Source organism: Puma concolor, chromosome A1, assembly GCF_028749965.1.
Source record: "Puma concolor isolate L17-30 chromosome A1, mPumCon1.1.hap2, whole genome shotgun sequence".
Classification (NCBI taxonomy): domain Eukaryota; kingdom Metazoa; phylum Chordata; class Mammalia; order Carnivora; family Felidae; genus Puma; species Puma concolor.
The window spans coordinates 104,818,084-104,844,542 of NC_141667.1; the positions used below are offsets into that span (position 1 = coordinate 104,818,084).

Genomic DNA, 26,459 nt, shown 5'->3' on the forward strand with positions numbered 1-26,459 from the left:
GCTATTCCACAAAATATGGAGCTAACTGAATAGATGAAAACCCTAGCACTGCGTGGATACCAGCTTGATAAGCAACTTGGAATGGCAGATGCATTACAAGAAATGGAACATTCTACTACAGAGGAAGAAGACAAGTGATCGAATAATATGCACACAACTTGGTAAAATTCTTTACCCTAATAAAGTAATTATTCATTTGCAAATATTACCAAAAGTAAAAAAAATTTATTTTACAGAGTGGTTGGTTTTCAATACATCAATAATGTTTTAATTCCCTATTCTCATTTCAGCTTGTCTCATTTCAGTGGTTGGTTTCTCCTAAATAATTTAGTTTACATTTAAAGTGGCAATACAGCTTTTACGTAATGGATTTAAGTTATAATTAGAAACCAGTTTTATATACAGAAAATCCATAAATATAGAACTTTTATTCCTATTTTATCCTAGGGCTATGCAAAAAATTGACTAAAAATTTTTCATTTGGGTCTTTGTAATAAACATGTAAATACATTATTTACAATGGAGATATTTTATGACAGAAAGTAAACACACAGAAGTAATTTTGGTCTTCACCAGAATCCATCATTATATGTTCATTTTCGAAGATGATGTGACACATGTTCAAATTTTAAAATTCTCATTATACACGTAATTCAAGTAATTATTTTACTTGTACAATTAATGCTTCATTCTGTATTTAAATTTCCTTTATGAAAGATTCCTTGATCCAATAGTAGGGAACTTTAGAATTTGTCTCAAATACAGCAAAATGTTTCTGTACAATTATGTGCAATTTTCTTCCTTCTGGCAATATTATAAATACCGAGCAATTTCATCTTCATTGTCCATACCCCAGAGGTAATCCTTGAGTTATCTCACATGATGTAAGTACCATCTTTGTAGTATTTCATGGACTCCATTTGTTTGGTCATAGCTAGAACATCATGAAATCCAGTACTTAGGCCAGACATATGTTGAAAGTATGCCTCTTTTTCCACTTGAATGGTTAAATTGTTTACTCCAGCATCTTTAAGTATTCCTGTAACCTGTTATAAAAACCCATACATTTTAAAGCATTTAGATTAGTGCATTTAGTACATATGTCTCAAATATCTGATAGGACATTTTTTTCATAGCCACAGATAGTCAAAGATAATCCCCGGGGCGCCTGGGTGGCTCAGTCAGTTTATCTGATTTCGGCTCAGGCCATGATCTCACAGCTCGTGAGTTTGAGCCCTACATCAGGCTCTGTGATGACAGCTCAGAGTCTGGAGCCTGCTTCATTATTCTGTCTCTGTCTCTCTCTCTGCCCCTCCCCTGCCCATGCTCTCTCTCAAATATAAATAAACATAAAAAAAAAAAAAAAAGATAATCCTCAAAGTAATGTTTATCATTTACTTGGTAAAATGTTAAATATAATCTTTTAGAAGACCTGTAAATTACTGACCTGACATTCCAATTTGAAAAGAAAAACAGCTTTTGTTTCCAATTTGGTATGTTTAGAAAAGGGATATTAAAACTATTTTGATTCTTACTTCCAACCATAGCATATACCTTGCCAACTTTATTGTGATTATTATTAATCTAGAGCTATATTTATAATAATTAATTTCTAGATAACCTATTGGGAACCAAGGTGGATCACAAGTGATATTTTAACATTACCTTAAGCTTGTGCTCTAAATACTAAAACTTAATTTTTACCATTTTTGGGCAGAAAACAAATCTAGATGTAAAAAATAAGGTATATTATCTTTAGACAGCCAAAAGATTGATGTTTTTGAACAGTCAAATGATTACTGAACTGTGTAATTTATGATGTGTGCAAATTTATGCATGACTTAACTCAACTGAAATTACTTTAAAAAGAAAAGCTGATCACCTGCTGTACTATTCTTTGCTCCAGCACATCGGATGCCACCTGTATATGAACTGTTCCTGCCACAACACTGGCTGAATGACGCCAAAAATGAGGGTCTCGGTATGATATTAATCCTTCAATTTTCTGTATCTGTAAGATAAAAAAAGAGGTGATATAAATGGACATAAAGCCTAATTTACTTAACACAAAGCAATCTTTTTGGTCCAGGAACCAGATGATTAAGTGTCTGACTCTCGATTTCGGCTCACGTCATGATCTCAAGGTTCGTGGGATCGATCCCCACATCAGGCTCCGTGCTGACAAGTGTGGAGCCTGCTTGGGATCCTCTCTCTCCCTCTCTTAAGAAGAAAAAAAAAGATAAAAAGGAGAGCAAGGAAGTGAGAAAGGAAAGGGACAACTCGCTTGAAGTAAAATATTTCCAACAGAGTGAGGCCGAGGAAGACAGCTCTGAATGGGAAGTGAGTAATAGTCGCACACCCATTTTCCCTTCTTGAAGAGGTACTTTACCGATGCTAAACTTTGGGATACATTCAATGGACTAAATGGTTTCCTCATGTTGATACATACATTCACATATTATTTAGTATAGAAACATGTTCAAAAGATATCCTTTATGCTTAGTAATGGAGAACTGGTTAAAAACAGACAACACATATAACGTAATAGGACACTGTCATCAAAAATGTATTAAAGGCATTTATTAATATGACATAATTAAATGGGGAAAAATTTACAAAGTAGCACAAAATAGTTTTTTGCCATGTTCAAAATACCTAAAATATAGAGAAACAATTTTTAAAAGTGCTTCTTTCCAGGGGCACCTGGCTGGCTCAGTTGGTAGAGCATGCAACTCTTTTCTTTTTTCTTTTTAAATGTTTTTTTATTTTATTTTTAGAGAGAGTGAGAGACAGAGCGTGAACAGGGGAGGGACAGAGAGAGAAGGAGACACACAATCAGAAGCAGGCTCCAGGCTCCGACCTGTCAGCACAGAGCCTGACGTGGGGCTCGAACTCACAACCCGTGAGATCATGATCTGAGCCGAAGTTGGACACTTAACCACCTGAGCCACCCAGGTGCCCCTCTTTTTTTTTTTTAAATATATTTTTTTAATTTACTTAGAGAGAGACAGAGACAGCACAAATGGGGAGGGGCAGAGAGAGAGAGAGAGAGAGAGAGAGAGAGAGAGAGAGAACCCAAGCAGGCTCTGTGCTGTCAGCTGTGGGGCTCGAACTCCTGAAACGTGAGATCATGACCTGAGCTGAAACCAAGAGTTGGACGTTTAACCAACTGTGCCACCCAGGCACCCCTAGAGCATGCAACTCTTGATCATGAGTTTGAGCTCCACATTGGTGGCAGAGATTACTAAAATAAAATAAAAATAAAATAAAATAAAATAAAATAAAATAAAATAAAATAAAATAAAATAAAATAAAATAAAATAAAATATAAAGAGGTTTCTTTCTAGGTGGTAGAATTATATGTGATTTTGTGTGTGTGTGCTTTTCTGTATTTTGAAGTTTTCCTTTTCCCATAATGGACATACATTATTTTGAAATAAAACTTTTTTTCACTTTTAGAATAATGTAGTATTCACTAATAACAAGAAGGTGAGGGAACTACTAATTTTATTTATGAAAACAGTGGGTTAAGATGCTATTCCTTTAATATTCAAGATGCCAACTTTTCATCAGCAGATCCTGATTTAATGTGATATGGCAAGGGTGCCTGGTTGGCTCAGTTGGTAGAGCATGTGACTCTTATCTTGAGTGAGTTTGAGCCCCACAATGGGTAAGGCCTCCTTTAAAAGAAAATATGACATGGCAAACCACAAGCTGAAAAAAATTTCTTTTGTATTTGTTTTTTCTGTGAATTGCTGATTTATATTCTAGTCCATTTTCTTACAAGACTTTCTTTTTTAAACAAATTTGTTTTATAAAAATATTTTTTTTATTTTTAACAGAGAGAGAGAGAGAGAATGAGAATGAGAGGGGTAAGGGCAGAGAGAGGGAGATACAGAATCTGAAGCAGGCTCTAGGCTCTGAGCTGTCAGCACAGAGCCTGATATGGAGCTCAAACTCACGAACTGTGAGATCATGACCTGAGCTGAAGCTGGAGCTCAACCCACTGAGCCACCCAGGCGCCTCAAGACTCTCTTGATTTTTTTTTTTTAATTTTTAATTTTTTAGTGTTTGTTTATTTTTTGAGAGAGACAGAATGTGAGTAGGGGAGGGGCGGAGAGAGAGGGAGTCATAGAATCTGAAGCAGGCTCCAGGCTCCAAGCTGAATGTAGGACTTGAACCCATAAGCTGTGAGATCATGACCTGAGCTGAAGTCAGCTGCCCAACCAACTGAGGCACTCAGGCGCCCCAAGACTCTCTTAATTTAAAAAATTATGCACAGTAAGTCTCTGGTTGCTTATATGTGCTGCAAATATTTTTCTCTTGTCTGCCTTCTGTATTTCTTATTTGTTAATGGAGTCTTTTGCCAATCAACAATTTTTAACTGCTCCAATCTATAGATTTTTTTCTGTCCTTTTTTGGCTTCTGGTTTTAATTCGAACTTATTAAAAAGGCTTTCTCTACCTCTGTAGCCCTGAAAGTATTCTTCTATTTTATTTTAGTACCTTCATTATTTTTTATCTTTTACATATCCAGTACATTGGAAATACATTTTGATATTTGGTGGTGAAGAGATACAGCTTTTTATATTCCACTAAGTAGAAATATTAATTAGGTCCACCCTTTCTCCCCACTGATCTAAAATGCCAAGCTTTGCTACGTACTGAATTCCATAAATTCCTGGGTCTGTTTCTGGACCACCAATTTAAAAAAAATTGATTTATGTGTTTACTGTTGTGCAAAAACAAAACTATTATTTGTGTTGGATAATTCCGTAACTTTATAATCACCAAACAGCATCCTATTAGTTAATTCTGTAATTTATGGGTTTTTTTTGTTATTCTCAAGCATTAACTCTTCCAAATAAGCTTCCAAGTAATACTGGATAACAAAATAAAACAAACAAACAAAAGGAAAAAAACCCAAAAATCCCAAGGAAAGGCAACTGCACTGAGATTTAAATAAAAGAAATGCAACATCTTTACAATACTGTTTCCCATCCAAGAAAAATGTCTCCATTTATTCAGTACTTATTTTTATGTCCTTTAAATAAGACTGTATTGGGGCGCCTGGGTGGCGCAGTCGGTTGGGCGTCCGACTTCAGCCAGGTCACGATCTCGCGGTCCGTGAGTTCGAGCCCCGCGTCGGGCTCTGGGCTGATGGCTCGGAGCCTGGAGCCTGTTTCCGATTCTGTGTCTTCCTCTCTCTCTGCCCCTCCCCCGTTCATGCTCTGTCTCTCTCTGTCCCAAAAATAAATAAACGTTGAAAAAAAAAAAAAAATTTAAAAAAAAAAAAAGACTGTATTTTCTTCATTCATATTTTTCACATTCCTAGTTGGGTCAACTTACTCAATTTCAAATGCTATTTTAAAAGGAAAAAATAGGGGCACCAGGGTGGCTCAGTCGGTGTTCATTTTCAGCTCAGGTCATGATCTCACCATTTGTGAGTTTGAGCCCCGCATTGGGCTCTCTGCTGTCAGGGCAGACCCCACTTCGAATCCTCTCTTTCCCTCTCTCTGCCCCTCCACCCGTTTGCATGCGTGCACATGCTCTCTCTCAAAAATAAAACAAAACATTAAAAAATAACAATAAAAGGAAAAAATATAGTAAAGAAATTACACACGGTACCTTTTCTAAAGCAACATGTAGTTCTTTTTCACATTCTGGTGGCAATCTCAAAAGTAGAACCTGACAGGCATCTTTAATCAGTGGAACAACACTGAGAAATATTAATACGGCAATAAAAAGAGAACAGAGGGGATCAGCAATGAACCATCCAAACTGCTCTATAAGAACTGTGGATACGATCACACCAATACTGCCAAGCGTGTCTGCCAAAACATGTAGAAATACACCTGCAAGTAAAACACATGAAAACATTAAAAATTAAAGCACATCTAATTTAGTTCTTTTATCCATTTTATAAACAATACTGGGTATCTACTATGCACCAGAAATTCTGCTAGGGGATGGTACTTAAAAAAAAAAACCAACAAAAAACAAGGTCACTACTCTCAAACAATTCACAGACCAGTGGTAAAGGGAAAATGTAGGCAACGGTAACAGAGAGTGTTAAGTTTTATGATGGTGTGGTTTTCCTAGAAATCACACATGAGCCAAGTTTTGACATTACGCAAATTACTTCTATTAAACCATCAGAATATATAATTTAACACAGTAAGTGATAAAAATTCTCCCATGTATATTTATAATACAATAAAAATTTCCTGGTTCTTTTGTAGTGAAAGTTCATAATGACACACTCAGTGTTCCCGTTCCAAATAATATTTATGCAAATGTCACAGGAAAAGGACTCTATAATAATCTGTTTAAAAATTGACATTTATGAACCAATGTGAGCATTTTCTACAACAGATGACTTTATTTATTTATTTTTTAACCACAGATTGTTTTACAAAAATAAAGCTGTACCAGAAGCCTAATACTTAATACAAGTAAGACAGTGTCAATTCAGAACACAACTGAAAGGTAGGACAATATTTGGCAAGGACTCACCCCTCATGTTAGCATTCATGCCTCTGCCTGCAGATCCGTGGCTGTGACCATGTCCGTGGTCACTGTGTCCATGCATATGGTGGGAATGGCTGTGATCAGATGAATGACAGCTTCCCTGAGAAGCTCCATGGTTATGGTTATGGGCATGGCTAAAGGCACAGATACCAATAAGGTTTACTATCAGCCCTCCAACTGAGACTGGCTAGTAAAAGGAGAAAAGAAAACCTTCAATTTGTAGTTAAAAAAATAAATTTGTTACTTAAAAGTTACTACAGATCTAAATGTTTTTCTGTTTATGGTTTTAAAAGTATTTATGGTAAAACCTCACAAAGTTCAATAAGGAAATTCAGAAATTTTATTTACTTATTAATGTAGTTTTGTTTGGAAATCCAAAATTTTTAAAAATCGGATTTTTGAGTATTTTAGAAGAAACATTTTTAACTTCCAAAAACCAAAGTTTTGGCAAGTAGAAGGATTTGGACTTGCTTTAAGCAAGTGATTAAGAATAATAAGCACTTGGGGCGCCTGGGTGGCGCAGTCGGTTAAGCGTCCGACTTCAGCCAGGTCACGATCTCGCGGTCCGTGAGTTCGAGCCCCGCGTCAGGCTCTGGGCTGATGGCTCGGAGCCTGGAGCCTGTTTCCGATTCTGTGTCTCCCTCTCTCTCTGCCCCTCCCCCGTTCATGCTCTGTCTCTCTCTGTCCCAAAAATAAATAAATTAAAAAAAAAAAAAAAAAACGTTGGAAAAAGAATAATATGCACCTGGTTCATGGTTTATGAATAAATAATTATGCTAAAGTTTTGTTTTGTTTATTTAAATAGAGTTTGAAAGTACTGCTTAAGTATACACTGTAGTTGAAATCTCATTTATATTACTAGGTAAATTTCAGTTTGTAAGGCAATGATTATAATTTACTAACTAGTAGATTCCAAATACATACAGTCTTATTGTGTCTTAAATACAGTAAAATTTGCCAAAGTAAAAAAAAAAGTATAATGGAAAAGCAAAGATATAAATGGCATTGTCTGGATTTAATAATGCCACAACAACATCCTAAAGGATACATAAAGTTACTTATCCTTGATTATCCTTACAAAATGATTTTGGGTAATAGTTAAGGGTGTTATTTAATTTATGTACGTCTACAATTTCTCCTTCAGAGAAATTCATTTGATTTATAAAAAGAATATATAAAAATAACGGGTACAGATAATTCTAATCAATTTCCAAAGGATGTAAGAGAAGAGATTTACTTTAGTAATCATATATGGAAACTATGTATTTCTTATTGTGGCTCATTTGTTTGTCAGACTTTAAAATTTTAGTTAGCTTTATGAGCTTGAAGATGGTTACTGAACTTTGAATTAAATCAAATACTGCATAAAGAGATCCCCATCATCTCAACTACTTGTCCTCTAATGATAAATACTTCATTTGTATAGATTTCACCAGAAAAAAAAAACAACATAGAAAGTATAATCCCCCATATAATTCTAACCCTGAGTTAGTCACTAAGAGAATAGTGTACACTCTATGCATGTACTAAAATACATACATCAATCCCCTTTTAAACCAATAATAGCATCATGTTATAATACTGCTTTGGAAAATTTTGTTTAACTTAGTACAGCTTACAAATATTTTTCATGCCTGTATATACAGACGTGCCTCATTCTTCTTACTGGGCACCTAGTTTTCTATAAACAACATCTTTATTTAATTAGTCTTTTTATTGATTTTTTTCGCCATAATGAACAATGGCACAATGAATCATGCACCTTTACACACCTGTGCAAGTATTTCTGTAATAAATATTAAAGGTTAAAGGATGTGAGCATTTAAAATTCAAAATATATTTCCAAACTGTAATCCAAACCATTTTACTAACATATACTTCCACCAACCAGATTCATAACTACAAGCCAGGTGCTAGAATTTAACACTTAATAATAAACCATTCAGGTCCCCAAGATACTTCACTTACATCTTTAATTGTGGAAGAATGACAAAGGAGTTAACTCAATGTTGCTTAAAAAAAAAAAAAAAAAAAGCAAGATACAATGCGAATAGTGAGAAAGGGAAAAATCTAAGAAACTGAGGAAGGAAGACAGGAGTTAAGGGAAAATCTCTCACTTGAGACAACAAGCAAAGTCTTGAGGAAGGTGGAAAGGCAGATGTGAGGGAAGGGCATGCCAGCTTCAAGAAACAGCACATATAAAGGTAAGGCAATACAGGGAGAACATTAAAAATTTCTAACAGTAAATAATCTGTAAGATAAAGCCTTTAAAATGATAGTATTTTTCTGATTCGCTAACATTTTGCAAATTTCCTCAGGTATTTAAAAGCACATCTTGGGGCACCTGGGTGACTCGCAAGTGTGGAACTTTTGATTTTGGCTCAGGTCATATGTCGCGGTTTGTGAGATCAAGCCGCACGTCGGGCTCTGCTCTGACAGCCAGAGCCTGCTTGCAATTTTCTCTCTTCCTCTCTCTCTGCCCCTCCCCCATCCATGCTTTCTCCCTTTCAAAATAAATAAACATTAAAAAAAAAAATAAAAGCACATCTTCATACAAAAACACTGGATAAGTCAGAAAGATATCTGTTATGTATTAGAATGTCATCTAATATTCTGACTGCTAAAATATGAGAGAAAAGGATTAATTTCTAGGAGTCAGCAGTGTAAATGTAAATACAGGGTCAAGAGCTTATGTTAATTTAAATTATAAAAATAAAGTAAAACCTTCCTACATCAATAATTACAGGTAGTTAAACTTTAGCATGGAGAAAGCTAAAGGGGTTATGAGTAGAAAATCAAACAGGAAAAAAAGAGACTTACTGTTAACATGTGTGTGTCTAATTCCGGAGGATCAATTAATCTAGCCACTGACTCCATAAACACAAAAAAAGCTATTACCATTAGAAAAAGTCCATTAATAAATCCAGAGAGAATTTCTATTCGGCCATACCTAGAAATGTAAAAAATATTTTTAGAAAGGAAAATGACAAATATTTTTATTTTATTTTTATTTATTTATTTAAATTTTTAATGTTTATTTATGAGAGAGACAGGGTGCGAGCAGGGGAGGGGCTGAGAGAGAGGGAGACACAGAATCCAAAGCAGGCTCCAGGTTCCGAGCCATCAGCACAGGGCCTGATGTGGGGCTCGAACTCACAAATGGTGAGATCATGACCTCAGCCAAAGTAGGCCGCTCAACCCACCCAGACGCCCCTACAAATATTTTTAAAGCATAAACATTATTATGTTACAAAAGAGGATATATAAGTCTAGATCTTCAATTATGTACATAATTAGTAAGACTAGAAAATTATCAAGATTTTAAACACCACACCAATGCTGAAAGAGTCTTTCTGTATATGTTTGTTAAAATTTTAAATATTTATCAAAGTCCTTCTTCAATGTTCTCTCTTATACAAGGCCTTGCCTAATTTATTAGCAAGAAGTTACTTCTCTCTCCTTTAAGCCTTTGATGGGCTCTGTACCTCTGTCACAACACACAGATTCTGCTTTGTACCAAAATTATTTGTATCTTTGGCCCCTCTGTCTTTCAGAATATAAACAGTTGAAAATAGCTGAATTTATCAATCTATTTAGGGTCTTATCAAAATTCATCATATAAATCAGGGATTTTAGTATTTGTTGAAATGAATTCAGTTGAAATGAATTCAGTTAATGAAAGGGCATTTCATGCATAGCCACTTCAAAGTTTGAATACTGTTTATAACAGCAAAGATGTGAATGACCATGCACATTCCATTGTCTCAAAGAAACTGTTAGGCAAAGAGCTCAAAATCTAACTAATTTTTGCTACCTCCATGTAAGATGGATTTGGCAGAGAGTATAATCTTGAGCTCACTGCCATTCAGTATCATGCTTGGTTTATTTCCTCTTACTTAATTCAAATTAAAGAAAAAAAAAGCTCTGAAAAATTATTTGTATTAAAAGTAATACAATTGTATTTTCTGGGGTGCCTGGGTGGCTCAGTGCATGGGGGGCCAACTCTTGATTTCAGCTCAGGTAATGATCTCATCAGGCTCTGTGCTAACAGCATGGAGCCTGCTTGGGATTCTCTCTCTCCCCCTCTCTCTGCCCCTCCTCCACTCACGCATGCATGCATATTCTCTCTCCCTTTCAAAATAAATTAAAAAAAATTTTTTTTTTAAATTTTATTTCCTAAGATGGAATTTGCCCTGAGAATTTTTTCATTTTGTTACATCACCTTGATGGTCAAGGTACCTACCCATAGGAGAAAATCCGAGTAGCTTTCCATCTACTCATCAGGGCTGCAAAAAGTCCCATGACCAAAGCAGAGCAGTCAAAGAGCATGTGAAATCCATCTGAGATCAGACCCAGACTATTGGTCAACACTCCATAGAATAATTCCACAAAGGTAAAAAGCTAAAATATGTTTAAAGACAAATAGGGGAGGAATGTGTTGGGAAATACTGTTTCAATACATTTATCAGAATGCAATCATGACAATTTTAACCGTTTATTACACAAACCTTACTTGATGATATAACTGCTATTTTATTTCATTTCATATAAACTGTTAAGATACTAAATCAGATAGGTTCATCTTACACATCATTTAAAAGGAGACAGTTTCATTTATATGACTGTAGAACTCAATAAACTAGGCTACAAAAATGTTAGCACTGTGGTCTGTAGTGAGATCCTGTAAGAAGTAGATAAAAATCTTTACAGGATACTATATTTACTGATTTGAAATAGTACACTAAACTGATGCAACTAAAATGCCTCAAAAGTTGCATAAGTAGTCTGAATATGATCCTGTAATCTTCCTATTACTTACAGAAAATATAGTTTTAGCCCCTGATGATCAAAATTTTGGTAATTACTAAAATTCTACCAGAAATATCAAAATTAAAAGATTAAACTTTTTAAGGTATGTCATTAATATTTAAAAATCTTACCAGATTCAAGCACAAGAAGTAAAAGATCTGCCTAGAGTCATTTTCCTCAAGAATTTGTTTTAGTGATTCCTTAATAAACCTAGGGATCGATTGGGAGCTATGCTGAAAAGCATCACCCATGAAGTTATAAAGAGGTGTTCCTTCAGGAGAATATCCAATTAGAGTGCCTTTCTGTCCTCTCTTAGAAGGAGATGATAAGATGTTGGCAGCTAAAAAAAGGAAAAAAAACCCATGAACATTATAAAAGCTTTAAAAGCTTAAGCTACCAAACCAACACCGTACCTGTCAGCACTAAATGCAAGCACTGAACAAATTCCCAAATTAAGTAAATGACTTCCACACCAGAATCCATAAGATGAAATTTCCTAAGGGGAAAAGTGCTCACACAAAATGAAGAATATAGCGCTCACTACCACTCCTCCGGACAGGACGTGTTCAGTGCTTTCCTGGTGTGCTGCTCTGTTCATAGCTCGAAGCTGGTCTGTTATTGGATGTGTCCAAAAGTTTCCAAAGAGTAAAGCACTAATGAAAATGGGAAAGGATCCATAGCGGGCACATTTGGAAACTTCCATTTTGACTGAACAAACAGAATCGACATAGAAATCCAGGATCATGACAAAAAAGATAACTGTTGTGAAAGGCATAATGAGAGAAAACCAAGACTCGACTTTACTCTAGGAATTAAACAGAGAAGAAAAAAAGAAATTGTCAGTACTGCACAGGTATAAAGTTCATATCTTATGTTTTAGTTAATCTCTTTATATATAAACAAATACTGTGATTAAATATGATTCATAAAATGCCAAAATATAAGAGATATAAAATATTACTGCATTTTCCTAGTAGTCCCCAAAGTATTAACAAACAAAAGCATTATGGTTTAATAATTTTATAAATACTAAGTGATCCACAATCCTTGTGTATAAGTAACACATGGTTAAGTATTAAATTGTGTCTTTTTTTTAAAATAAATTTTTTTTTTTTTTGGAACCGCGACGCTTTCCAAGGCACGGGCCCCTCTCTCAGGGCGAACCCATTCCAGGGCGCCCTGCCCTTCACAAAGAAAAGAGAACTCTCCCCGGGGCTCCCGCCAGCTTCTCCGGGATCGGTTGCGTTACCGCACTTAAAATAAATTTTTTAAGTGTATTTATTTTGAGAGATACAGAGAGTGCTAGCTGGGGAAGAGCAGAGAGAGAGAGAGAGAGAGAAAGAGAGAGAGAGGGAAAGGGAGAAGGGGAGGGAGAGGGAGAAGGGGAGGGAGAGGGAGAAGGGGAGGGAGAGGGAGAGAACCAAGCAGGCTCCACAGGGTCAGTGCAGAGCCTAAACAGGGCTTGAACCCACAAAACCCCAAGATCATGACCTGAGCGAAAATCAAGAGTCAAACGCTCAACTGACCGAGCCACCCAGGCACCGTGTCTTTTTTTTTTTTTTTAATGTTTATTTATTTTATTTTGAGAGAGAGAGAGAGAGCAAGCACACATGTACATACATGTGGGTGGGAGACGGGCAGAAAGAGAAAGGGACAGAAAATCCCAAGCCGGCTTCCCTTTCAGCATGGAGCCCAACATGGGGCTTGATCTCACGACCCTGGGATCAGGACCTGAGCCGATATCCTGAGTCGGATGCTTAACTGAATCACTCAGGTACCTCCTAAATTATGTCTTTAACTGATTCCTTTGAGCTACAGGAATGGGAGGTATATATATATATGTGATAGTACTTGATTTATATTTTCTATAAGCAATAAAAATTCCAAAAATTTTTCAAAAATTATGAAAAAAAGCAAACTTACAACACTTGTAAGCTCGAAGTGAAATAAAATACAATGTACTGAAATGAACTAAAATTTATAAGTAACAGCAATTCATTTTACTTATGACCAATACATTCCTGCTCTTACCTCAGTTGTCACAGAAAGAACAATGACCCATGGACATAAGAGAAGCACAGAAACAAGATGGGATAAAGCTTGAAGACGCTTGGCTCCACCAACATCTATAGAGAGTTTTCTGGATGCTGTATGAAAACCAACTTTACAACACAAAGCCAGTACTAGCAATAATACTCCACCCTATAAATAAAATGACATAAGTTTGATTAGAAACACACGGTTCACTCAATCCTTCAATACATAGTATTGGAAGAAATGGAACTATTATGTTTTTTCCATATCCTAAATTACCGAACTACTTAAATGTCAGGCAGTACTGTAAATTACTGATAACTTACTTTAATGCACTTTTAAAGTTACAGTTGTGGTAATTTTTCAAAATCTCTTGATTATGTTAGGAACAAAGAAAAGAACATACCTTGTGATCTGCCACACCTAAGAAGGCAATGGCTGTGTAAAGCATGTGAGTTAGAGCGCTGTCATGATGTCCTTCAGCTAAGTGAGTTGCAGTAAAGGAAGAAAAACCCCAAATATTAACTCTTTGAATTCTGAAGTCCTCCTAAAATTTTAGCTACATTATTTTGGGTTGACTAGAGACTAGTTTGGGAACCCCAAACCTGACTACCTGCAACAATATATTGCCCTTAAAAACAAAACAATTAAATAGTTAATTTTGGGACATAATTTATAAATTGGAATGGCTTGTATTTTTGTTGTCTCCAAAACAATTATAATAGTGCTTGAGATACAGTTGTTAAATTTCAGGAGTTAACCTTCAAAAGTATATGCATGCATACTATGAGTAGGGCAAAGGGATAAGGCCAAGGAACATTTTGGACCATTCCTACCAAGGAATTAAGGTTGCTCTTTCAGAACAAGAGGTCGAATCAATCCTAAATCTATTTCTAAATCACTGACCACGTAAGCCTCAGTAAAGCAGCAAGTAGAAAGGGTTGGTGGGGCGGAGACATATCACAAGCAATGTGGAGTTTTGCAGTCATGCCACCCTCTTTCAGTCTAAGAAAGTAAATTGTTGTTTAAGTAACAGGCTCTAGAACAGTATCAGTAACCAGAAGAATTAAAACTGGTGTTCCAAGTTCTGCTAAGTGGAGCGGGCAAAGGGGTATGGACAGGCAGGAACAGGGCATGTCTGTTTGTAGAGGAAAAGGGGTATACTTGTTTGACTGCAAAGTTGGGGTTATAGAAGAGTAGAAGCTGAACTGGAAATAACAGTTTAGAGCAAGAGAGTGATTACCAGGTTAAGGAATTTCAACTTTTTCTTTTCGGCAAGAAGATGCCAAAGATTTTTCATTAAATTTCAAAAAAAAGTTTATATTTAATAATTGCAACTGACTTCTAAATCAAGTATTTGAATTGTTAAATTTGGTACAAGGGAGCCAACAGATTGATTTTGTTGACTGGCAAATCCTTTTTTTTTGTTTTGTTTTAAGCACCAGGACATTCTAAAATATTCTTTCACTGTCTCTGTAGAATATATTGATTAGGACGCCATAAAATATTTAATTTAGAATAAATTTACTCATTATTTGAATACCTACATTAACTCATGGAAGTTTCATTCATGACTGATCAGTTTAATTCAATCCTCCTTGTCCCATTCTGCCAGTTTCCTATTTTCAAGACTATATAATTCCAATCTATTGCAAAAGGATACGGTGTTCAGCCATTTTAGCCATGAGATCATCATTGTCGAAAAGCAATAGGCAGATCACAGCAATAATGAAAAAAGCAGCCCCTCTTGTCTGAAAATGAAGAAAATATTACTTAGGATGACTATTTTAAGAGTTGATTTTTAAGACCATGACTATACAAATACTAAAGAAAAATTGTTTTCAAATAAATATGTGAAGAAAAAATAACATCTGACATTAAAGCCCTTCTACTATATAACATAAATAAGCAGTATTAACAGATAAAAAAAGCAAAGAGCTACAACAAATTCTGCAGAATAGTTTAAGGGCATTTAAGGCACATAATAATGATGACTTCAACTGTCTCCTTGTTCATAGGACTAGGCATGTTACCATGCACAAACCATTTATGTTTGCAGAATTAATATCCCTAAATGTTATTTTGCTTCGGGTTGAAAAGCTCAAGAAGCTACAGAATTATTAGCATGAACTAACTTTATTCTACAACATGCAAGTGATAGACAGTTAATTTACAGTTAATTATTGATAATAATATCAATATTCTAGTTATGACTCTTCTATGGAAACAGAACTAAGAGGGCACATTAAGAAAATTGGCAGTCATTTCTCATATCCAGTAAAGGTGCAGAGCATTTAAAAGCTGATAAATTTTTAAATTTTATATTCTCATTCCAGGGAAAGGATTTTGATGAAAAAAAAAAATCATAGGAGGAACATACTGCCTAGTTTATGCAAATACTTCAGAATTTTGGGTATAAAAGCCATCCAAAAACATTATTATACATCCAAATGCATTATTATACATTCTGTATTTATAAATTTATAGGTGTACTACCATACACCTTCATTAAATAAAAGTTAAAATTTAAAGTGAGAGTCCTATTCATTAATGTGATCACCACTATACTTGATAAATTCTCTTAGAGTGGTGGATATTTTGACAAAAGTCAATACATATAAACCACACAATATCAACAATACCCAGCTATGGAGAATGTAATTTAATCTTTTGTCAAAGACAGCAAATTAAATTTTGTAGTGCTTCAGTCACAGCTAAGAAAAAAACCCTGCTGGTGGATAGATGCCCAGATTTGTAACACACTAATGAGAAAATATATATGATTTATACTCTCATTTCTGAGTCTAACTGCAACAAATTTTTTGTTTTTAAGTCATTTTTATTTCTTTCTTAAAAAACATTTAGTGTGTGTGTGTGTGTGTGTGTGTGTGTGTGAGAGAGAGAGAGAGAGAGAGAGAGAGAGAGAGTGAGAGAGAGAATCTCAAGCTGGCTCCATGTTGTCAGTGCAGAACCTGATGTGGGGCTCAACCTCACATCATGAGACTGAGATCATGATGGGAGCTGAAATCAATAGTCAGATGCTCAACTGACTGAGGCATCCAGGTGCCCCTAAAGTCAGTTGTATTTCTTTTGTGAGTTGTCTTTCCCCGCCCTTGGATCATTTTTACTGAGAATCTTAAGCATTTTTCTTAACTTACTTGAGTGATTTATATTTTAAAAGAAATGTAAAACTTTTACTTGTGGTAATTTTTGTTGTTATTGTTAGTTTGTTGTCTGCACAATGACTTCTGTTACATAGAAGGTTATAATCATAATGAAATCAAATTTACTGAGTTTTCCCATTGTGATTTTTTCCCACTGCTTTTATGCTCAGAAGGTTTTCTCCTCATAATTTATTTTATTTTACATATATTTATTTTATATATTATACATGTTTATATTATTCTGTATGTTATATATTTATATTATTTAATACATTTTACATATTTTAATTCTACATTTATTTTATTATATGTTTGTGTCCACAAAACTCTTCAATCCACTTGACATTTTTTTATTTTTAAATATTTATTTATTTAAAATAATGAGAGAGAGAGAGAGAGAGAGAAAACCCATGAGTGGGGGAGGGGCAGAGAGAGAATGGGAGACACAGAATCCAAAGCAGGCTCTAGGCTCTAAACTGTCAGCACAGAGCCCAACGTGGGGCTTGAACTCACAAAACTGTGAGATCATGACCTGAGCTGAAGTCGGACAATTAACCAACTGAGCCACTCAGGTGCTCCACTTGACATTTATTACGGCGTAGTATATGAATGGGATCAAAGAAAGAGTGGCATACAGGGTACGCCTGGGTGGATCAGTCAGTTAAGCAACTAACTCTTGATTTCAGCTCAGGTCATGATCTCATGGTTTGTGAATTCGAGCCCCTTGTTGGGCTCTGTACTGATGGCACAGAGCCTGCTTGGGATTCTCTCTCTGCCCCTCTATCTCTACCCCTCTCCTGCTCACACTCTCTTTCTCTCAAAATAAAATAAACATTGAAAGAAAAAAAATATTGGCATATGCTTTAATATTAATGATCCTATTTGAAATCTATGGGCTGGGTAGTCTCTCTGCTCTCCTTGGCATATTACTTTGTTCACTTAATTTTATTCATGTGCCTCCAATACTCGGCTTGAAACAGCTCCTTTTAGGACACGGACTCCTGTAACTGGGACAATGTACCATGCACAGAAAGCATTCAATTTGGTAAAACAGAAATACTGTAGTTTTAAGAATTTGGAATTGCAGATTTATGACTCATTTACCAAAGAAGGATAATTCTTAAGTTATTTAAGATAAAGAAGGCTTCTGGGGTACCTTCAGTAGGTTAAATGTCTGACTCTCGATTTAAGGGTTGTGAGACTGAGCCCTGAGTAGGTCTCTGCACTGAGTGTATAGCCTACTTAAGATTCTCTTCCAAGCCTTCTACCCTTCTCCCGCTCATGTGTGCACTCTCAAAAAAAAAAAAAAAAAAAAAAAAAAAAAAAAAAAAAAAAAAATAAATAAAGCTGCCTAGTTGGCAAAATGCTCATTAGACTTTGTAAGAAGTTCTTAGGTATTTTCCAAAAATGACGAATAAGGGTTAAAAATGAGGTGTGCGAGGGGTACCTGAGTGGCTCAGGTGGTTAAGCAGCTGACTCCTGATTTTGGCTCAGGTCATGATCTCATGGTTCGTGAGATCGAGCACCGGGTTGGGCTCTGCACTGACAGTTCAGTGCCTGCTTCTCGCTCCCTCTCTCTCTCTGCCCCTCCTTTGCTCTTTTTCTCTCAAAATTAATTAAAAAAAAAAAAAAAAAAGAAAGAAGAAAGAATAAGGTGGGTGACAGGCTTGGCTACAGCATGATGGAGATTTTTGTGGTGATCAAACAGTTCTGAATCTTGATAAGGTCTATGGATTATATCAATGTCAATTTCTTGGTTTCCATAGTGTGTTTGAGTTGGGTAAGAAGTTACCACTGAAACTGAGTGAAGGGTGCTCTTCGTGCTCTTTTTGCCAGTTTCTGGGAACATATGATGATTTTGGAATAAAAAGTAAAAAAAGTTTGTAAGAAAAAGTTAAAATTAGCAGAAAAAGCCCCTGAATTCTTTTATTTATTTATTTTTGAGAGAGAGAAAGTGTGTGGGCAAGCATGGGGGGAGGGGCGGAAAGAGAGGAAGAGAGAGAGAGAGACTCCCAAGCAGGCTTCCAGCTGTCAGTGAGGAGACCAATGTGGGGCTCGAACTTACGAACTGTGAGATCATGATCTGAGCGAAATCAAGAGTCAGTGCTTAACCCACTGAGTCAGCCAGGCGCCCCCACCCTTACATTCTTTTAAATGCTAAAAGATATTATTTAATTGCTTTAGTTAATACTTTACACGTATACTTTCAATTTTCAAGTAACTAATAAAAGAAAATTGTACCTTTGCTGGTCCTCCTCCAGAACTAGTGAACAAAACACTGAGTAGTGAGATGACAACAATATCACTGTGTTCAAATAGCAACAAAGTCCTAGAAAAATACAAAAACATGATCATTCACATAAAATATATCTGATCTTTACCAAGAAGTATGAATTCAACAAGAGTAAGAGAAAATAAGTATTTCTTCCTGATTTCATAAAACACTGAGAAAAATAAATAGGTACAAATGCTTTAGAATTAGCTACCTTTTGGCATTATCTACCCGGTAATACTACTTGCATGATTATATCACAACAATTTCTTGTGTACGTGTGCCAGGAAACACTTAGAAGGTTGCTCATACCAGCTTTGTTTGCAGTAGCCTCAACTTAATGCTACTGGTAAGAGAAAAATATAAATTAGAGTGTATCTATTCAATGGACTATTTTACAACAGTAAAAAATGAATTAAATTATATGAATATATTAAGAAATGGTGAATACTACACTTTAAATGTGTTATAGACTGCATGTTTGCATCCCCTCTAATTTTATATGCTGAACTCAATCCCCAGTGTGAACCCCCTCATGAATGGAATTAAAGCCCTCATATAAAAGACGATAGAGCGCTCCCTTTGCCCCTTCTGCCATGTGAGGTTACAGAGAAACCAGGAAGCAGTGCCTCACCAGACAGTGAATCTGCCTCACCTTGATCTGAGACTTGCCAGTTTCCAGAACTGTGAGAAGTAAATTTGTGCTGTTTAAAAGCTACCCAGTCTTTGGTATTTTTGTTATAGCAGCCCAAATGGACAAAGAAAAAAGGAATGAATCTTAAGGTATGTGAATCTTATATTTAAAAATTGCCATAAAAATGAACTATATATATATATAACATGCATCAAGATGGGCAAGTCTCAAACATAAATTTAAATGCAAAAAAGTACACTGTAGAACATACACACAAAATCATCTATGTACATAAAGTAAAAAACTTGTAAACATTAAAAAAAAACCACAATTAAACATTAAAAAAAAAAAAAAGACTTAGGTACATATGTGAAAAAACTATAAAGGAAATCAAGAAAATGAAAAACAAAACTTAAGATGCTGACTACACCCAAGGGTAAGGGGAGATGGGGATACAGTCAGGAGGGAAACACCAGCATTCAAAGGCATTGGTAAGATAGGTATTTTTTTTTTTTTTAAAGTTTATTTCAAGACAGAGAGAAAGCAGACAAGGGCAGAGAGAGGGGGAGACAGAAAATATCAAGCAGGCTTTGAACTATCAGCACAGAGCCTGATGTAGGGCTCGAACTTACAAACCATGAGATCATGACCTGAGCTGAAATCAAGGGTCAGACGCTTAACTGACTGAGCCACCCAGGATCCCCATATATATACATGTGTTATATACACATATACAGATATATATATACATTTTTTTTTTTTTTTTTTTTTTAGAGAGAGAGAATGCACAAGTGAGCATGCGGTATAGGGGAGGGGCAGCAGGAGGGAGAGAGAGAATCTTATGCAGGCTCAACACTGAGGAGCCCCATGTGGGGCTTGATCCCACAACTGTGAGATCATGACCTGAGTCAAAATCAAGAGTCACTACCCTTAACTGACTGAACCAACCAGGTGCCCCCAAGTATTGGTAAGATTTTATTTGGGGGACTGGATGTTGGATACGTAAATGTTCACTATTATTAAACATATTTCCTCTCTTATCTGTGTGAAATATTTTAAAAACTTGAAAAACTATCACCAGCAAAAACAGGGCTTATAGGATCTAAATAGTAAGATTTTCAGCTGCTCTTTTAACACATTTTCATTTTTTCTCTTTACTCAAAAATCTGTAATACAGAACACAGCAATACTAACTTTAATTCTATTAATGATTATGAGGTACAACTTAAGAAAATAAATATATCAAAAGAGTAATACCACCTGAAATGAGACAGGCTATGGAACACCAAAGAGGTCTTTTTTATTTGAGAGAGAGACAGTATGTGTGTGTGTACATGTGCATGAGGGAGAGCAGCAGAGGGAAAGAGAGAGAATCCTACGCTGGCTCCACAGGAAACATGGAGCCCACTGCAGGGCTTGATCCCATAATCCTGGGATCATGCCCTGAGCTGAAATCCTGAGTCAGAAGCTCAACCGAATGAGCCACCCAAGCACAACTCCACAAAGTCTTTCTAGTCAAGAAACTGCATGATAGTTTTTATTTTTTAAAACTTAAGTAGGCTCCATGCCCAACATGGGGCCTGAACTCACCACTTTGAGATAAAAGAGTTGCATGCTCTACCGACTGAGCCATCCAGGCACCCTGCACGATGGTTTTAATAAAAGAATGAGAGGGGCAGTGTTGGCACAGGAGCTGGCAGTGAGGGATTTTAAGGGTAGGAAGTAGAGGACTAAATAAGGAGTCAAGTAAGAATTTAACAATTTTCCCCTTCTTTCCCTACCCTAATATGTGGGGACAGTGATTTAATAACATACAGAACAAAACATAATTTCATGGAAAAGAAACTTAAAATATTAGAGATGATAATACTGTTAATCATATTCAAGCATAAAGTGAAAAAGCTCTCCCAAGCTGAGAAAATCCAGCTGCCTTACCTACCATTCCAGGATGCTGCTGCTGTCATGGACAAGGACATGACATCTGGAATTATGTATACCCTGCATCTGACGAAGTACACGGTAAACAAGCTAAAGGGACTCAAACCTGGAAGCTATTCTATTAGCCAAAAGAGGGGAAAGGATTTTCACAAAGCATTTTCCACCTATCATTTTTACTCTGTCTACCCCATTATTCTGAGTGAGATTCTTTAAAATATCCTTAATTTTATTCCTTTCCTCTCATCATCATACCCCCCTCCTCCCAACAATGGCCAGGTACTTTTTCTTATACTTTCAATCAATAAGTAAAACCCTTTAGCTACAGAGAAGCATTAAAAATGTTTATGCAGATATGTACGTTACAATTCCTATTAAGTGGCCCTTAAACACCACCCCCCACCCCCGGGAATTGGTCCATTACACAAAAAGATTGCTCTATATAGATCTAGGGGAATATGAGAGTTAACTCATCTTTAATCTGATGACTGACACACTGTTGTCAAGACATTTGTTTATGACCATATTTTTTAAGAATTTTCTGTTGGTAAGAGTATTTCAGAGTAGTGAAGAAAAAAGTGTTTAAATAAAGATTTTGCTCTTGTACTGGTTGATTTTATTTACCACTTCAGACCTTTTAGTTTCTAAAATCAGTTGCTAAAAGGGATCACCAAGGGATGATAAAAAGCCACCTATGCTAAAACTTTTCTGAAACTGGATTTAAAAAAAATTTTAATGTTTATTTCTGAGAGACAAAGGGCAAGCAGGGGAGGGACAGAGAGAGAGAGACACACAATCTGAAGCAGGCTCCTCTGAGCTGTCAGCACAGAGCCTGACAAAGAGCTCAAACTGACAAGCCATGAGAGCATGAACTGAGCCAGTCAGACGCCTAACTAAGCCACCCAGGCGCCCCTGAAACTAGATTCTTAACTATTAAAATATCATGACAGATCATGAACAATACATTAATGGTGTTCACCAAAAGCTAGACCACAAATTCAACAGGTTCTCTCCTTCCCTCCCTCTCTCCCCCACTCTATATGTTGAATTGTATCCAATGCTATACAAGTGATAGAAGCATTTGCACATAACATAAGCATTTGATATTATATATAATGGAAGAAAACTAATATTCAAAATTAAGAAACACAAACAAACATTCAAAATATGCACTTTTACCTTAGTGGTCCACAAAGAGTGAGGCCAAAAAACCACAAGAGTGAAATGATACACCCAGCAACTGCATGCTTAAATATTTTGATCCACTATAAATGGAAACAAAAAGTTAAAAATTTTACTCATGTATGTTTTGCTATTATCTCAAAGTCTTAAACAAAACACATAGGGAAAGAAAATAATGGTAGCACTTTAATATTTTAAAGGCTAAATAATTACGTATCTTGAAATTAAATAGAAAATGTTAAGATCCTTTGACTAAATCTAGATTTGTAAGACAGTAGTCTGTTTTCCATTTTCTATATTCTCATCTGTTGTTAGATTTTGAGATCTTTTTCTATAGAGTATAATTTTTTTTTTCCATTAGTTTCTCATTACTTTGCTAGGAACATGTATTGTTTTAGTCTTTAAATTCTTTTCTAGAGATATTCAGAGCTTTAATTACTTCAAAAGAGAAAAAAAGTTATGATGGGGTTTAAAATATTAATCCCATTTTTAAAACATGCATGGTCTCTAAGAGAGAGGTACCTACATTTGTCATTTTAATAAAAACTTGCAGTACAAGTTTCTAAGTTGTGGCATACAGCAAACACGTAGTAGGATATACCTCTACTGTCCAAAGAGGTGATAATATGAGGTGACTATGCAAAATGCAGGACATTTCTGCTATGTATCCTGAACTTCAGGGGTCTATAGAAAATAATAATGAAGATGAGAGTAACAGCTAATACTTACTGCATAGTCACTATATCCCAGGCACTACTTCAAGAACTTTATATGTATTAATTCATTTATTCCTCACAGCTTCATTACAATGGTATTATTAACTCCATTTCATAGGTGAAAATATTAAGGTAGAAATTAATTAACTTGTTCAAAGTAAAAGTTTGTAAGGACAGACAGAATATGCATCTGTCTGCCTCCAGAAGCCTCATTCTTAACCCCTATGCTTTATCTGCCTCCTCATGACACTTGTACTAGGCTCTTGGGTATGTCTCCATGTCTCATTCATAAATCTTTCAGAATAAGGATACTGCATTACAAAAAAAGTACTGTATACCTTAATGTTTTTCTACTTTCTTCTTCATATTTTTTTTTACCCTATGACCCAGCAATAGCACTGCTAGGAATTTACCCAAGGGATACAGGAGTACTGATGCATAGGGGCACTTGTACCCCAATGTTTATAGCAGCACTCTCAACAATAGCCAAATTATGGAAAGAGCCTAACTGTCCATCAACTGATGAATGGATAAAGAAATTGTGGTTCATATACACAATGGAGTACTACACGGCAATGAGAAAGAACGAAATATGGCCCTTTGTAGCAACGTGGATGGAACTGGAGAGTGTGATGCTAAGTGAAATAAGTCACACAGAGAAAGACAGATACCATATGGTTTCACTCTCATGTGGATCCTGAGAAACTTAACAGAAACCCATGGGGGAGGGGAAGCAAAAAAAAAAAGAGGTTAGAGTGGGAGACAGCCAAAGCATAAGAGACTCTTAAAAAATGAGAACAAACTGAGGGTTGATGGGCGTGGGAGGGAGGGGAGGGTGGGTGATGGGTATTGAGAAGGGCACCTTTTGGGATGAGCACTGGGTGTTGTATGGAAACCAATTTGACAATAAATTTCATATATTGAAAAAAAAAAAAGATTTTATTTTTAAGTAATCTCTACACCTAGCATGGGGCTCGAACCCAGAACCCGGAAATCAAGAGTCACACATTCTACGGACTGAGCCAGCCAGGTACTACCCTCTTCTGCATGTTTAAACATTCTGTAATCTTAACACTTTAGTTTACTCTTAAAGCCTCAATACTGAAAGACAAATCAAGACCAAGTTAACTCTGGAAATAATCTGCTGTGTACTGAAGTCATTTTTTAAGTAACCATGCTCAAAGAAAGGGCACTGTCTCTTGGCCCGCTAACTAGGAAGCTGCTAGGAAAAAAGAATTGTGCAAAAAACTCACCTGGTGTTTGGTAATACTTTTCCCAGAAGAAAATGGCTTTTGAAACAAAACCATAAAAAATGCAGTTCTGTGGATATTGAAACATTAATATATTAATATTTGTCTTATATACAAGGTGTAATCTTAAGATATTTATCTTAAACAAATACACTAGAACTTGAAAGGTATGTTACCCTCTAAAAATTATACTGGAGAACAATATTTATTCAAATAAAGCTTCCACTGCAACATTTTGGGGAATGCTTATTTTGTAATTATCTTCAGAACCAATTCACAAGCCACAAAAGGAGTCTCAGTGTTTTTTCATACTGGGAAATACCAAAAAAAAAAAAAAAAAAAATCTATCTTCTCCAAAATTTAATAACAAATCTTGAAATAAAAGAAATGAAGAAAGTACTTATTGTATGTCTTTAGGTTTCACATTCCCAAAATGATTATATAAAAATGCATACAACTGCTTAAAATTTCCTAGTAAAGAATCACTTTCCATAATTACTAAAATTAACTCCCAGGAGTCTTTAATAATAGACTGTTATTAACAGAAAGTGTCACTATCAATCTCAAGATCTAGAGAAACTTTATTTACAGAGAATTTCTTGCAATATGCAGAATAATGTAAATTTATATTATATGAGGACCCTGTAGTGTGAAGGGAACATATAATGAACAAAACCCAGCACAGATTAACTTAGAAAATAAGGAACATCTGTGCCAAGACAAGTCTCAGGTAACATTCTACCTGCTGGAATGCTGAACTACACCAGTGGTATGGTCTGGTGACTCTTTTAGGGAAACTGTAGCATCAAAACTACTTTTACAAAAATTCTAACAAATTATCTGCTCTTTTCACTTTTATGCTCTCAGGGGTATACAGTGGAGCTCTTCAGAGGTTAACTGATAAAAGAGATCCTGCAACAGACTGAATGCTGAAACAGATATGAGAACTTAGCAATCTTCTATTAAGCTGGACATTAAAAGAAATCTACAAAAACTTCATTAATGCAAAGTACAGTATAAGTCTAGTTTTGGCAAGCTATTACAGTACAATAATCATTTAAACAATTCTCTTTGTACCTCTAACCTTAGGTATTCTATTTTTTTATTAAATTATCATACATTAGTGAGGAGGGATAAATAGCACAATATATTCTATCTAAAATTTCTTAAAGATACTCAGTTAAAACAGGAGTTTCAAATAAATAAAACATAAGGAAAACGGAATCACACACACTCACCCAAGTTTTAATATAAAAATGAACTGAACAATATGAACTGCTTTTAGGAGATCGTATGATTCAAAAAGTCCCACAGCCTTCAAAAATTTAGTCAAACATAGTAACACAATATATTTTGTTAATCTGAAAAATAAAAGCAGAAACAAGTTTCAGTATCATTAAAATCACAAGGAACTCTGTCATCTGTTCTTTTCTTATTATACAAGTATTGGAATCATTATAAAAACCTCAGATATTCATTAAAAACATCAAACAAAAGCCCAAACAACTCACCATCTACATAACTACTATTAATATTTTGGTATATATACTTGCAGATTATGTTCTTTTTAATGTTTATTTATTTATTTTGATGGAGGAGGGAGGGGCACAGAAAGAGGGAGAGAATTCCAAGTGGGCTCTGTGTTCTCAGTGTGGAGCCTGACTCAGGGCTCGACCCCATGAACTGTGAGATCCTGACCTGTGCAGAAATCAAGAGATGGTCTCTTAACGAACTGAGCTGCTCAGGTGCCCCCAGATTCTTTTCAATGTATAGACCATGTGTCTATGTATATGTGTGTATGTGTGTGTATAGTCTGTTGAAAAACAGACACCAAACTCTACCTGCAATGAAACTAGAAGAGCACACTGTAGGAAGAAACAGAGGAATGGTAAATGCCTTAGATTTACCCCTCCTCTGCTTTGCTATGTGGCTG

General features: G+C 35.6%; 1 protein-coding gene across 1 annotated transcript in view; it reads right to left on the reverse strand.

Moving 5' to 3' along the window:
• Window positions 1–205: 205 nt before the first annotated feature.
• The window catches only part of SLC30A5 (solute carrier family 30 member 5), a 35,499-nt gene continuing 9,245 nt past the window's right edge, over window positions 206–26,459 (reverse strand). The window contains exons 2-16 of the mRNA XM_025924316.2: window positions 25,765–25,887; window positions 24,530–24,596; window positions 22,558–22,643; window positions 18,779–18,866; window positions 15,037–15,124; window positions 13,780–13,856; window positions 13,371–13,541; window positions 11,856–12,144; window positions 11,471–11,679; window positions 10,774–10,931; window positions 9,351–9,480; window positions 6,516–6,717; window positions 5,628–5,854; window positions 1,883–2,011; window positions 206–1,046 (exon numbers count right to left, since the gene is read on the reverse strand). Coding sequence (XP_025780101.1) covers window positions 876–1,046; window positions 1,883–2,011; window positions 5,628–5,854; window positions 6,516–6,717; window positions 9,351–9,480; window positions 10,774–10,931; window positions 11,471–11,679; window positions 11,856–12,144; window positions 13,371–13,541; window positions 13,780–13,856; window positions 15,037–15,124; window positions 18,779–18,866; window positions 22,558–22,643; window positions 24,530–24,596; window positions 25,765–25,887 — 2,215 coding nt within the window. The 3' untranslated portion in view covers window positions 206–875. The remainder of the gene's footprint in view (window positions 1,047–1,882; window positions 2,012–5,627; window positions 5,855–6,515; window positions 6,718–9,350; window positions 9,481–10,773; window positions 10,932–11,470; window positions 11,680–11,855; window positions 12,145–13,370; window positions 13,542–13,779; window positions 13,857–15,036; window positions 15,125–18,778; window positions 18,867–22,557; window positions 22,644–24,529; window positions 24,597–25,764; window positions 25,888–26,459) is intronic.